The sequence below is a fragment of the Leucoraja erinacea genome, chromosome 2, assembly GCF_028641065.1.
Source record: "Leucoraja erinacea ecotype New England chromosome 2, Leri_hhj_1, whole genome shotgun sequence".
Classification (NCBI taxonomy): Eukaryota; Metazoa; Chordata; class Chondrichthyes; order Rajiformes; family Rajidae; genus Leucoraja; species Leucoraja erinaceus.
In genome coordinates this window covers 39,110,235-39,125,396 of record NC_073378.1, presented here as the reverse complement: position 1 = coordinate 39,125,396, position 15,162 = coordinate 39,110,235, and the positions used below count along the sequence as shown (strand labels likewise).

The 15,162-nt window shown below is 39.6% G+C and overlaps 1 protein-coding gene across 1 annotated transcript; it reads left to right on the top strand.

Annotated features, from left to right (window-relative positions):
- The first annotated feature begins 621 nt into the window (after positions 1-621).
- On the top strand, positions 622-14,852 carry LOC129709028 (type III intermediate filament-like). Its single transcript, XM_055655145.1, has 9 exons — positions 622-1,261; positions 2,601-2,661; positions 7,250-7,345; positions 7,479-7,640; positions 8,661-8,786; positions 12,263-12,483; positions 13,424-13,467; positions 14,247-14,332; positions 14,427-14,852. The coding sequence occupies exons 1-9, from the start codon at positions 735-737 to the stop codon at positions 14,460-14,462; spliced, it is 1,359 nt and encodes a 452-aa protein (XP_055511120.1). The 5' UTR covers positions 622-734; the 3' UTR covers positions 14,463-14,852.
- The last annotated feature ends 310 nt before the right edge of the window (positions 14,853-15,162 follow it).

Sequence of the window (15,162 nt, the reverse complement as noted above, 5' to 3'; positions counted from 1 at the left end):
GGTTCTATTCAGACTCCTATCACACACACACACCCGGTGGCAATCCCGCAGACGTGCATTTTTAGGGCGATTTTGTGAGTTTCACTGACGAGTCAAGTATTGCGAGACAAAATGAAACCAGGATTTTCATGAACAACCACCATGGTAAATGTTATTAAACAAAATTGAATATATTCATCTGCTGATAATTGCTTTCGTGGTTTCTGCCGCCAGAATTTAGTTTTAACTCCGTGTTATAATGAACTCTGGCGATATTATTGCATTACTTTACAAATAAAATACTGCCATGAAATCAACTAATGTGTGAGTCGGAATAGTGCGATTTCGGTTGTTTAATAGTCACGAAAGAGTTGGGTGCCAGCACAGTCAGTCAATAGTCATCCTTTGGGATTAGGGGATCTGATACACGACATACTTGAGCAAAAAAAAAAGCAGCAGCGTCTCACTTAAATTCCAAATGTCCAGTCCAATCTCAAGACGAAAGACCAAAAAATAGCCCTGCCTCCAAGCTGTAAGTGGTCCAACAAAGCCGCTGCTAACTGGGGAGTGGTTGTTGCAACGCCAATCATAGCATCTGCGCCCGTCTCATTTCTCGTCGTGGGATTACCAGGAGCGCTCCCTATAAATGCAGAACCTCTGCAGGCAATCCCTCTCTTGCAGCTGAAATATTTGCGTTCGAGCGAAACAACTTCCAAACGCAGCATCTTAACAAGGGAAAAGGGATACCAAAAAAAATGAGTCATCAAAGTGTCTACCGCAGGATGTTTGCAGAAAAACCCATGAGAAGTTCGGTGACCCGTCGCTCCTATACGGGTCGACCGAATGCGGGGTCCGGCATGATCATCCCTTCGTCCTCCAGATCTAATTACTCGATGAGGCCGGTCCAGTCTCGAACCGTCAGGACCGTCAGGAGCAGTGCTCCATCCGTGGCTATGGGGAGCAATGCTCTGAACTTTTCCTTAGTGGATGCCTTGAATTCGGAGTTCAAGGTGAACCGCAACAATGAGAAAGCTGAGATGATTCAGCTGAACGACCGCCTGGCCAGCTTCCTGGATAAGGTGAGGGGCCTGGAGCAGCAGAACAAGATGCTCCTGGCCGAACTGGAGCAACTGAAGGGGAAGCGCCCATCCAAGATCGGAGACATGTATGAACAGGAGTTGAGGGAGTTGCGTCTCCTGATCGACCAGATCAGCAACGACAAGTCCCGCGTCGAGATGGAAAGGGATAACCTGTCCGATGATCTTCAGAAGTTGAGAGAGAAGTAAGTCAGATGTCATTTTCACTTTTTTTGGGGGTCGGACGGTGGGCGGGTTCGTTTCACACCTCGGAGAGAGAAGTACAAACCAGACAAGAGATTGTCTTAACGTCCCCTTAATCGAAAGGGAGAACAATTCTCGCATTGATGTGCTCCTCGCGTATCTGCAAAATTGAGAATATCTTTCACTTTAAGGCATCACCAACGCCTTGTACAACTGTAACATGGGGTGCCACCATGTACACTCAATTCCTTGACTGAGAAACGCCAGCGTACCTAAACCCCTTCTTCCCCATCCTATTTGCCTGCGACGCCACTTTCAGAAAACTATATAGTTGTACTGCTAAACGCCTCTGTTCTACATCACTCCCCAGGGTCCTATCGTTCACTGTGAAAGTCCTGCCCCGGTCTCACTTCCCAAAAGGCAACTCCTTATACCTAAATGTGTAAGAAAGAACTGCAGATGCTGGTTTAAACCGAAGATAGACACAACAAGCTGGAGTAAATCAGCGGGATAAGCAGCATTTCTGGAAAGAAAGAATGGGTGACGTTTCTAGTCGAGACCCTTCTTCAAGACTGATGTAATGTCTCGACCCGCCCATTCGTCGCCCGCCCATTCCCTCCACATATATTGCCTGACTCGCTGAGTTCCTCCAGCATTTTGTGTCATGACAACTGTCCCGTTGTTTTATTTTGTAGTGAAAGTCTTTTAGTTGATGTGCCGCATTCGATGGGGTGTTTGCAGTTTGGTCTCTGCGGATTCCCCGCTGCTTTTGTTGTATTGATGTGACTGCTTTGAACAGGGGCAGAAGTGACTATCTGCATTGATCAGGGGCGTGAAAGACGCGAAACTCCCCGCGGGCAGTAACTCCGGTGTTAGAAGGGGCGTTGGATAAATCATTCTTGATTTTGAAAGAACGTTATCTGCCGGCACGGCAATGCGTGAAAGGCATTTCACATGTCGGTACTTTTGAAGAGACTCACATTATAATTAGCTTTACAAGTATGAATGCTGCCTGAATTCAAACTTGGGCTGACAACAAGTAAGCTTCTTAGCTGAGTTCCTCCAGTATTTTGTGCCTAATCAATGGGCTCAGAGCTTCTGTGAAGTCGCCCCTTTGTAAAATTTGACATGAAGCGAGCCGTTCCTAATATTTCGATTGTATTGGAACTGTACAAAGATACGTGCAAACGCTTGATCACAAAATGCTGCCTTTACAAAATAATAGATTCGGGTAACTTCATTACATTGGGCAGTGAAACAAATACTGCGCGAATAATTAACAAAACAAATCGCCCCAGACCGGAGTTGAATGACAATCATGCCCACACTTTTTTTTTACAGGTTTCAAGATGAAGTTATTCAGCGCGAAGATGCGGAAAATAACCTGGCAGCTTTCAGACAGGTGAGGATGTGAGGTTACACAGAAAAGCTGGAGAAACTCAGCGGGTGCAGCAGCATCTATGGAGCGAAGGAAATAGGCAACGTTTCGGGCCGAAACCCTTCTTCAGACTGATCGGGGGTGGGGGTGGGTGGGGACAAGAAAGGGAAAAGGAGGAGTAGCCAGAAGGCTGGATGGTGGGAGGAGACAGCAGGGGAGCTGAGGAAGGGGAGGAGACAGCAAGGACTAACAGAATTGGGAGAATTCGATGTTCATGCCCCGGGGGTGTAGACTCCCCAAACGGAATATGAGGTGCTGTTCCTCCAATTTGTGATCCGACTTTCGCCCCAATCTCCCGCATTTCACAACCCTATCTCAGGAGGGAGGAATGAAGTATATAGACGCATTGGCCGACAATTCCCCTCAAGCCGGCCACGGGGGGACACGCCCAGTGAATTGCGCCACTCCTAATGCAAAACAGTGTCTCGGGAGTGGCTCAAAAGCCTTCCCATTAATGAGCCCTCCGTTATTCTGAGTTGCCTTGTAGGCGTTCTCTGGAATGACTATTACTCTGGTACCCGGCTTGTCTCAAAGACCTATCTGAAAGCAAATAAAGGAAAACTATTAACATTCGAATCCTATTTTATATAACATTTTGATTACTCGCTCTGCAAAGATTGGCGAAGGTCTTGCCAATATTTGTACCATTCTGCTGCCCTTCCAATCATGATACTTTTTCCAAGCAGTTATTATTCAACCTATGCAGGATTTTGTTTTTACTTGATCTTTGCACCGGGAAAGTGAAAGAGCAGGATAAAGAATAATTGAATATTCCTGGCTGTTACTTGCTGCTTCTGATCCTTGATCTTACTTGCTGTTGGAATCAGGTTAAGTGGGTTGAAATTGCACCAGAATGTCAGGAGTACATGACCCAATAGTTTAGGGCAGCATTTGTTTGGCAAGGGAACAAAGACATTTGTTTGATAAGGGGATTCACAACTAAACCTGATGTTGTTCTTACTGTCTGTCTATTGGCATGCATATCCAATGAGTAATTATCAAGAGTTAAACACTTAGCTGCATTCCCTAGTTCACAGGCTGCTGATGTTGGTAAAAAAATATCTTTAATGCCCTGGCCATCATTAATTAATTCAGCATAGATCAGGAGCCAAAGCTTTGAGGTAGCAAAATAAAATGTGATCCACTGACTCGCTGAGTCAGCAGCATATTTTGCTGATGATATTGTGGAGCCACTGTTTAGAAACACAAAAGAGTTGTGCCTGGATGGCACGGCCTGCAATTTCTTTCTCTTCCTGAGGAAGTGGCTACTTTATGGTTGTTGATTATGTGCTGGCCCTTTCTGAAGTTCATTTTGCACAGATATATTGGTTTCAATTGCTGGCTAATGATCTACTTATCACTTTTGTATCCATGTTGCTCTCTTACTTGTATTAGATTTGCTACTTAAACTAAATAAAAATCGCCCAGTTTTGAAGGACTGCACCCAGGCATCTTCCAGGAGACCCTGGGTCAGTCCCTTTTACTGTAAACTTCAATCTTGAGAAACAGCACCACCTTGAGTTGGACCGAAAAGTTGACGCATTACCCATAAAAGCAACTGTTGAAATAATAGTGGCTCCAAGGAAGCAGCTGCATACTTTGTTCAGTAACGTAAAATGATCTCCTGCAGGGATTTGTCATGGAGTGTAGTTACACTGAATGCATGGCATGCCAGCAAATTAAAACAAGTGAATGGATGCCTTTGTGTACCAGGAAACTAGTGGATTAGTGCAGTTGCATTAGCAATGTGGCATCTTATGGATGAGAAAGCAACAAAGTTAAATTTTAATGACTGTGTATAAAAATGCTTTTGCCCTTTTACCGTCCAAAGTGGGTGGTCATCATTTAAATATATAGGTACTCAATTTATTTTTAATTTGAAAATATTTATTGCTATGTTATTAGATAAAAAATAAACTGATTACCAATGATATGGCATCAACAGGGTAAATAATAAAACACTCAAATACAGTCATTACTATTTTATTTAGCTGTTATTTTTGATATTTCTATCCTTTAGGTAGCAATACAGAACATTTAAAATTAATGTAATATGTAATAATGAATTCTTATAACAAATTATAAAAATATTAATAATCACAATGCATTGAGAAGAATATACTCATATTTTAACTCAGCATGTTTAAGAACTGCGGATGCTGGAAAAATTGAAGGTAGACAAAAATGTTGGAGAAACTCAACGGGTGAGGCAGCATCTATAGAGCGAAGGAATAGGTGACATTTCGGGTCAAGACCCTCCTTCAGACTGAAGAATGGTCTTGACCGGAAACGTCACCTATTCCTTCACTCCATAGATGCTGTCTCACCCACTGAGTTTCTCAAGCATTTTTGTCTACTTTTAATTCATATATGAAAAATTGGTCAAAATTTTGACTTTGATTCTGATCAATAATTTTCTTCTGCCAATGTCTAATACCAATGTGATATTAAAAATGTCTTCAGTCTGCCATGGGATTTGTCAGAGCTGCATTTTTGTGGCATCCATCTCAGACACATAAATTAAATGTATTTTCATGAGACCATCGACATTTATATACGAGCCTGGTGTAATTGGTTGATTAATAATGCCGCAACCACATTGAAGTATGTATGGTCCAGGTAACAAAAAATAGATATTATTTCACTTCATAAGTAAATAATTTTCTCAAATATCCAGCATGACAGCTGCTACTTGATGGAATCGTAAAACTCATTGAAATTTGAAAAAGCTCAGCAGTCATGTGGATAAGCACTGGATAATTTTGTTTCCCTACTCAAATTAATTTGGAAGCTTTATAATAACAGCCCCCCCCACTGATGTTACTGCATCAAAGCGCACGTTATAATTAATTTGGTCAGATGCTTGATCACCAAAGGATTCACTGCCAATTTAAAAATCACTTTATTATTTTTGGTAATCCCCTTAGCTCGAGAGCTATTTGTAGTTACAGCATGAATACACATGGATGATCTGGTACCAGAATAAAATTCTTAACTAACTTTCATTAGAATTATAGAATTCTCATTTATAATGGAATAACACTTCTCTTTAAGGTGATGTATTTGAAAACTCATTTAAACAATGGTAGTTTCATCAACTGTGGATCTAATTCAATTCATAAAACAAATTAATTGTCATTTAAGACAATGCCCATTTTAATATGAATTGCATTCTCTCAATTTCCATTTATTAATGACAACCCTCATTCACTGCATAATCAGGGTTTGATTGATCATGAATGACTGAACTAGACATGAAAAAGATCACATGCTTGCATTGCTTTCTGCTTGAATATTGTCTACAGTTCTTTTTAGCTTCCCATTGACCCTGAATGTGAGACTCCTTTCCTCTAATTTGGTTTAAATGACAAGTGTCACATTTACAGATAAAAATTTTCTATGGACGGTAATCATCAATGAAGATTGTTTGAATCAAATGCCTTGTTTCTGTGCTGTAACGCCTGTGCAACACAGTAAAGCTATGTTAATGTTTCCAGAAGGGGGCAGCACCAAATGGTGCTTCTGCCTGGAGCATCAAGAACTTTATGGTTATTCAAATGTGAAATCATTAAAGACGATAAAGAATGAATGTCAGAACGTTTTTTAGTATTTATCAAAATTAATTGTTGTGAACTCATTTTCCACATTTTTGTACACATTTTAGGCAGTTTTGTTTTATTTTTGTACACATTTTAGGCAGTTTTGTTTTATTTAGTTTAGTTTAGTTTAGTTTAGAGACTTGGGCAATCTGAGTCCAAGTCTTTAAGAAGGAACTGCAGACACTGGAAAATCGAAGGTACACAAAAATGCTGGAAAAACTCCATAGATGCTGCTGCACCCCCTGAGTTTCTCCAGCATTTTTGTGTACCTCCGAGTCCAAGTCGATCATTAATCACCTGTTCAGACTAGTTCTATGTATATTCCACTTTCTCATCCATTCCCTGCTCATTCGGGACAATTTACAGATGCCAATTAACCTACAAACCTTTGGGATGGTGCAGGAAACTTACGCAGTCACGAGGGAAAACATGCAAACTCCACAGACAGTACCCGAGGTCGGGATTGAACCCAGGTCTCTGGCACTGTGCTGTATATAAGCAAATATTTAAGCTAATTTTCTGCTACTAGTCATTTAAATAACACATTCGATTCGCCTGAAGAATTAGCAATGAGTGGCATTATTAAATATTGTGTTAAAAATAGTTTGAATGCAGTCTTATTTGAAAGACAAAACTAGTAATGTTACTGAATCATCATTAAATAACCAATAATTTGAAAATCAACAAACTCATTGCCTATCAGAATTTTTCTATAAAAGACATCAATGAATTAATAAATAACTTAATAAAACCCTAACATTTAAAAAAGCAAATGGTTGCTTTAGTACAAATGGAAAATGAATGAATGTGCCAATTTATGAATTATGATTACATTGCTATCTATAATAACCAGCTTTTATCAGATATCCTGACTATTTCACATTGGAACTTTCAGAATAACTGCAATCAATAAGTTATTTATGGATTTTATGTTTATCTATTGTCTGTGAAAGGATGTTGATGATGCCTGCTTGGCGCGCTTGGATTTGGAGCGTAAAGTGGAGACACTACAAGAAGAAATTATGTTCCTGAAGAAACTTCATGAAGAAGTAAGGATACACCATTATGTTAAATGATCATTAGTATAATATTTATATATAAAATACTATATCTTAAAGCATTTGGAACACACAACCCTGGCCAAGAGATGACCTGTTTCCTGTATTTATCTTATTACTTCAGGAAATTCTAGAACTGCAAGCTCAAATCCGAGATTCGAGCGTCAAGATTGAGATGGATGTGGTCAGACCTGATTTGACTGCAGCACTCCATGAAGTGCGTTCTCAGTTTGATAAACTTGCTAATAAGAACATTGCTGAGACTGAGGAATGGTATAAATCCAAGGTAAGGCTTTTTGTTTTAATAGTCAAGATAAGAAAATTGATGTCAACCTATCAGCCAATGGAGGCCAAACTATCAGCTAATTAATCTCTAACCTGTAGTTTAGAACTTAGTCCTTCCCCCATGCCCAGTGGCTGTTTTCATGCTTTCACATATATTCTATCAAAATGGATCTTTTTCACATTCATATATCCCAACAAACATCTCCCAGCTAAACCATCTCTACACTCAATCTCAATTGTATTTCTTAATTTCCAAATTATGGAGCAAAATCACAGCCTGCTATTGTTCTCACACCTTGTCTTTCGAACTGGACCATCTGTCCCCCCCCCCCTCAACATATAATCCAATTTGTGCACTCTGATCACCCAGTCTTTACCCCATCAATCACCAGTAACCATCCCATCCACTTGCCTATTTTTATAATCAGTTGCATGGCTACATGGAGAGATATACAGTACAGAAATAGGACCTTCAGCCGACCAAATTCACTTCAACTATTATTTCACTTTCACTACCAAATTCACTTCTACTATCCAGCAATTACACTTATCCTACTATCCTACACTAATCCCATTTTATTCTTCCCATACTCCCATCAACTCCCCCCAGAGTTTACCACTCACCCACACATGAACGACAAATGACCTTGGCTAATTAACTTATCAATCCAAATGTCTTTGGGATGTGGGTGGAAATCAGAGCATCCGGCAGAAATCCATAAGATCACAGAGAGAATGCACAAGCCCCACACAGCAGTCAAGGTCAGGAGTGACCAAGGTACGTGGTGCTGCGAGACAGTGACGCTCCTCGCTGTACCACCGTGCCATCCACTTTTCATTTCAAATATCCATATCCTTCACATCAACCCAACTAATGTCCAGGGATCTTTTTTTTCAATATTAAATTTGGTTAAGAGTGACAGAAATGTTGAATTTTTTTGTTTTTGTTTCGGAACATGGTAAAGGCAGAAATGCAATACTATAGTTAGATTTACTCATGGAATTCTGTGTGTTGGAACAGCTGGCTGACATAAATGATACTGCTTCTCGCAACACTGATGCTCTCCGCATGGCAAAACAAGAAAATAATGATTACCGCAGACAAGTCCAGACACTGACCTGTGAAATTGATGCAATGAAGGGAACGGTGAGTTGTCTAAATGCCTAAAATGAGACAAACTGCATTAACAAACTACATTTATAAAATCTACTTAAATATCAAAACATCTGTGGAACAGATTATATAATGAAACCAGAGCTAGATTAAGAGAGAGCAGGATAGTGACCAAATGCCAGTCTGGCTGTTAGCATATCCCATAAATGTGTTTGAAAAGTAATGTGTATGAAGGAATTGCAGATGCTGATTTACAGAGAGGATTTGGAGACCCAGTCAGAAGAAGGTTCTTGACCTAAAATGTCACCCATTCCTTCTCTCCAAAGATGCTGCCCTGCCCTGCTAAGTTACTCCAGCACTTTGTATCTGTCTTCTGTTTGAAAAGTAACCCAGTTAAAGAAAGAGGTTTAAGAAGCATCTCAAAGGAGATGATAGAGTAAGAGGCAAAGAATTATAGTAGTGTAGGAGGATATATTTTTGCTATACCCATACCCTGTAACTGGCTTTACTCAGATAGGCACAGAAACAAATTAAAACAGCTCACAGATCAGTGGTGAATTTATCGAATAATTTGGTTTATTGAAGGCCTTAACAGTGCGCAGCATGAAAAAAAAGAGAGAAAACAGAGATTCACTGTACCTACAGCATTTTATATTCTCATGACCCAATGATTACTTGTGGATCTGAAATAAGTCATCATTAATCAATGTCTCTGTAACATTTCATCTTTGACTTTCCCCAGAGGTACCTTTGACCCTATGTTTCCTACTATGTTCCTTTCTCCCATATATCTAATAAATGGGCAAAAGCCCCATTTCCAGGGTATTTCATTACTTTCAGCCTGGTTTACAACCCCTAATGTTATTCTATTTAAGCTAGCTGTGCCGAGAGCTAAATACATTCACACATCAATTTATACCGCCTATTTTGTTCATTTTCCCATCCTGCATCCCCAGTATGTGAGCTCTAAGGTTAAACAGATTACAACCTATTCATCGTCCTTATGATTTCCACATTTCCGGCAACATTAGGAATTGCAAAGAAGTTGTAGGCAGCGGAAGGTAAAGGGCCTGTCCCACTTTCACAACCTAATTCACAACCTTTTTTACTCGTGGACATGTTTCATCATGCTAGAAAAAACGGCCCGACCTACTTGATGCCACGAGTACCTACGACTAGCCTTACGGCCTGCTACAAACTACCTACGACCTCCTACCCCCTCCTACGACCTCGTGACGACTATACTGCGAATATGTCATGGGCAAACTCGGCAGAGGTCGTGAAAGTGGAAAGTGGGACCCTAAGGCCACTAGTGTGAAGCAATTAAAACTTGAGAAGAACGCCAGGCCAGAGTTGGAAGTGCAGAGATCTGGATGGTCAATGAGCTGGGGAAAGTTATAGACATATTACAGAGGTACAGAAGAGAGAGGATGTCATAGAGCTGGAGAAGATATGTGATTGGAAGTTCCTGACAGTGTCAGATAAGACGTCAAGTCAAGGCGATTTTATTTTCGTATATGTAAAGATACATAAAAACACAGAAAATAGGTGCAGGAGGAGGCCATTTGGCCCTTCGAGCCCGCACCACCATTCATTGTGATCATGGCTGATCATCCACAATCAGCAGAGATCTGGAGGGTCAATGAGCATCGTGCCTGCCTTCGCCCCATATCCCTTGATTCCGCTGGCCGTTAGAGCTCTATCTTACGCGCCTGACCGACTTAGGTGTTTTTTTCGGCGACTGCCGGCGACTGTCATAGTCGTAGCAGATCGCTGAAAAAACGGAGACTGGACCCCTCCCTGCAAAAATGTCTATGACAATGTCTACAACAACCTATCACCTAGTTGACGAGGCAAGCTACTGACATCCAGCGACTCATTAGGACGTCCAACTACGACCACACCTACGACCACCTACGTCCACCCGCGACAAGCTACAACCCTGTCGGCGACAACTTAAGACAATTCAGTCGCCGGTACCTGTCGCTGGTTGACGTAGTTTGACACTAATGGAATTCACCGGTCAGCACCGGCGACATTCTACGTCATCCTGGTGACAACCTACGACAGCACCTACGTCAGGAGAAGTCAAGCTATGCTCATTGGTGTCAAGCCAACTGTCGCCGAAATGTTTTGACCATTTCAAAATCCAGTGGCGACCAGAAAAACGTTACGATTCTTTGGGCGACTGAGGAGGCTACTCATGACCATACAGGCGACACCCCAACAACCATGTGGCGACAGTCCAGTCGCCTGTAGTCACCTAAACAATCACCTAAGTGGGACAGGGGCATAACTCTCTTTTAAATTCATCCTGTGAATTGGCCTCTACTGCCCTCTGTAGCAGAGAATTCCACAAATTCACAACTGTCTAGGTTAAAACGTTTTTTTGTCATCTCAGTTTTAAATGGCCTCTCCTTTATTCATAAACTGTGGCACTTGGTTCTGGACTCCTCATCATTGGGAACATTTTTCCTGCATCTAGCTTGTCCAGTCCTTTTATAATGTTATACCTTTCTATAAGATTCCCTCTCCATTTAAATTCCAGTGAGTACAGCCCACTCTTTCCAATCTGTCCTTATATCACAGTTCCGCTATCCCGGGGATTAACCTTGTGAACCTCGGTACGGTGAGGTACAGGTACAATGAAAATCTTGCTTGTAGCAGCATCACAGGCACATAGACTCAGACAATGCAAAAAAAAACATACAGTATGCATGAATCATACAAGACAGCGAAAAGACAATGGCTGTGTACAAGCAAGACACTAGTGCAGAACACAATGCGAAAATATGGTAGAGGAAGAGGCAGTTTGTTGTTTTTCATTGCTGAGGTAAGATTAAGGTTGTGCAGGTTGGTTCAATAACTTGATAGGTTGTGAGGAGTGTGATTCAGGTATACTCCTGTAGCAAAAGAGGAGAGGTGGATTGAACAATTAATACCACCTTTTATGCACAAACTCAGCTTGGACATGGTTGAAATTGAAAGATATTTAATTTTTTTCTACTAATATATTAATTAAATTGGTTTCAATAATCCAAATACCTTCGTAGATTGGAGATACTCAGAAGGCCAAGCAGCATCGATGAAGATAAACATATAGTTAATATTTCAGATTAATGACCCTTTACCAGTAGTTTAGCCTGAAATGTTAACTTTCTCTTTTTACAGATTCTGCCAGTCCCATTGTTTCCAACATTTTCTGTTTTATTATATATTCCTGAATCTTACTGTGAACAAGTTTAATTACCGTACTATTTTAAGTTGGGACTTGTAACAAGACATAAAATAGAGTAATGGGGCTTCAGTTCTTCATTCTTACGCCAATTGAAAATATTCTCAAATGATCAGATTAGTTTACTGTCATAATAGTCACAATTTAAATGAAAGATTTTTTTTTTGTACTGCCAACAATTTGTACCTTAAGTTTCTGGCCATCTGAAAATTATGTTGATTCTAAACATAACATTTCAATTGAAATACCAACCTAATTTTATTCAATAAAACAGAATGAATCCCTTGAGCGCCAGATGCAGGAACTGGAAGAACGGTATAGCATGGATCTCAATAATAGCCAGGACACCGTTGCCCAGCTCGAGGATGATATCGGTAATTTGAAGGATGAGATGGCTCGTCATTTGCAAGAATATCAGGAGCTATTGACGATTAAGATGGCTCTTGATATTGAGATTGCCACATACAGGAAATTGCTGGAAGGGGAAGAAAGCAGGTATGGTTTTTTTTTGTTAAAAATCACTTTCTCACTTAAAATGTCTATTAAGTTAAAAGAGTTAAAAGATTTAGATGGCAGTTGTTGCAAAATATATTTAGATAGGTTTCTTTATTTTGTAACTGCATTGATGTAAAGCTCAAAGATAAAACAACTTACTGGTCTGAACTAAGATTGTATCACCGATAATTAGGATGCTCTTTGGACACATTGTGAATATAGAAGCTGATCAGCATTCTTGGCATGACTGTGGCAAGACTGATACTTTGCAAAATCTCAATAATAAAATCGGAATTAATGTTTCATAAATTCTATAAATATCCAATCTTGTAAAATCTACTAGTTCTTGAATAGGCTAATTACCAAGGATCAGATTCACCAACATTTTTTTCGCTGGGCAATAAATGTCCCCATAAATATCCTTAAGTGAGGATAAAAAGTTACTAGAATCCCAAGCATACGGAAAAAACAGTCTCTTTAACTTGGGTTAGCTTTTGAAAGTGTAATAAAAAATGGATTTCACTTGATAGCAGGCAGACTTTTGAACTCTTACATTCATGAGATTCTTACAACCCTGTTCTATTGGCTCGTGAGGAACTTCTTGAAGAAGGAAAAAGATCCAAGTCATCAAGTTGAGTTTATTGTCATAAGCACAGATCTGGTGAGCCACAGGCACATTGAAAATCTTGCTAGCAGCAGCATCACCATTAGTACATAGATTTGGATGACACACAAACATAAATTACACATCATTCACACATAAATTCTACGAGATAGTGAAAAGAAAAAGACCGCACATGAACAATGTGGTACAATAGAGGCCAAAACCTTTGAGTCATTCGTTAGGAAGTTGGCAGTTAGTAGGATTCTGTAGAAGCATAAAGCTCAATGGAGCAAATTATTTACTTCATCATTATTTGTATGTTGTATTTTTATTCAGGATTTCAATGCCTTTGCCCTCATTCGGATCTCTGAGCCTTGCCGGTAAGTTATTTCAGAATTAAATGTATGAGTAAATGTTTGCATGGACAATTACTACCGTGAAGACATATTTCTTCAGTTCATCTAATATATTCTTTGCATAAAGATTTTATGAGTATTACGGACAAATTACAAGCTGCTGGGCTCATTCCATTCAGTTCAACAATAACATTTGAGAAGCTGCTTCATGATGCATGATCATATGTTCCAATACATTTGACTGAAAATCTAACATATAGGAGGCAATAGTAATTAATGTTGGTATATGAGATGAAGAACTAGATTGTCCTTCTTGTGGAAAAAGTAATGGCGGTTTAGGGCTTTATCTAATATCCATAGACAGAATTCCACCAGGGACGGAATATGCAGTTTTTGACCTTCTCCGCTATGGAAACAGTAAAGCTAATTGCAACATGCATCACTCACTCAGCTTAGATCAACCAACTCACTCAGACCAGGGATCAACAAGTTCAGGGCTACTTACAATGTAGTGACTTTACGATGAGTGGGCAAAGACAAGCATACCGATAAACGTGGCATCCCAAATATTGTTACTGTATTTCTACTTCCTTGCTAATGAGTATATCTTATAAATATAAGTAGTAAAAGGAAGTCCAAGCCTTCGCCTCAATGATATGTTGCCTGAAGTAACACAAGATAAAATAATGTTTAAGGCTTGCCTCGCCCGCTGAGTTTCTCCAGCATTTTTGTCTACGTTCGATTTTCTAGCATCTGCAGTTCCTTCTTAAACAAGATAAAAATAATTATATCTTTCATTATAGATGCCATGTATGAACAGCAGCCATTTGAAAATCGCACATCAAAGAAGAAAATTGTCATTAAGACTGTTGAGACCAGTGGTGGAGATGTTAGTATAAACATTCATAAAAGTCTATTGAAAGAATGAGCTTATTTTAAGAGCTGATATATAAAGTATATTCAACCATTTTTTTTAATTGCAGATAATCAGTGAAACTACCCAGAAAATTGAAGACTGAACATGGTTAGCAGTCTGAAAAATGCTCAATATGCACATTGAAGCTGCAGCTATTTCAAAATATAAGTGCTAGATGAGATTATTGCTCCTCCTCTTAATCCAGCAGATTACTGTTGACCTTATTGTGCCTTTCTGCATCTAATTGAAGAGTGCCAGATTCAATAAAGTTTTATTCTAAGCTTTATAGAAAAAGTAAAAATACAGTAAATGGCTTTACCGAAGTTATATTACACTCTGTTTACGAAGAGAGTCACTAGTTTACAATTGCACAGTGATGAATAGCAATACTTCACCAGTTTTGAATCTTTATTTACATTCAGTCACAATTGCTTTGTATCTTTCCCCAGTAATTACCTGTAAGCGAGCTCTATTAAAAATTGACCAAATCCTATCTTTTTGTTACCTGTTTTTTTCCCCCACACATTACCTGTTTTGCTAAAATAATTCTAATCTCCAAGGATTGCTCTTCACAGTTTCCCAGTAGGAAGCATGTAGAGCTGAAGTTATTTTGTGAAATTATGTATTAATTACAGTTTTGGTCTCCAAATCTGAGGAAGGACATTATTGCCATAGAGGGAGTGCAGAGACGGTTCACCAGACTGATTCCTGGGATGTCAGGACTGTCTTATGAAGAAAGACTGGATAGACTTGGTTTATACTCTCTAGAATTTAGAAGATTGAGAGGGGATCTTATAGAAACT

Excerpts from the sequence above, each read along its gene's own strand:
- LOC129709028 (XM_055655145.1), top strand. The coding sequence starts at position 735 with ATGAGTCATCAAAGTGTCTACCGCAGGATGTTTGCAGAAAAACCCATG. Across the intron at positions 1,262-2,600 it reads CTTCAGAAGTTGAGAGAGAA|GTTTCAAGATGAAGTTATTC; the intron begins GTAAGTCAGATG and ends TTTTTTTTACAG. Across the intron at positions 12,484-13,423 it reads CTGGAAGGGGAAGAAAGCAG|GATTTCAATGCCTTTGCCCT; the intron begins GTATGGTTTTTT and ends ATTTTTATTCAG.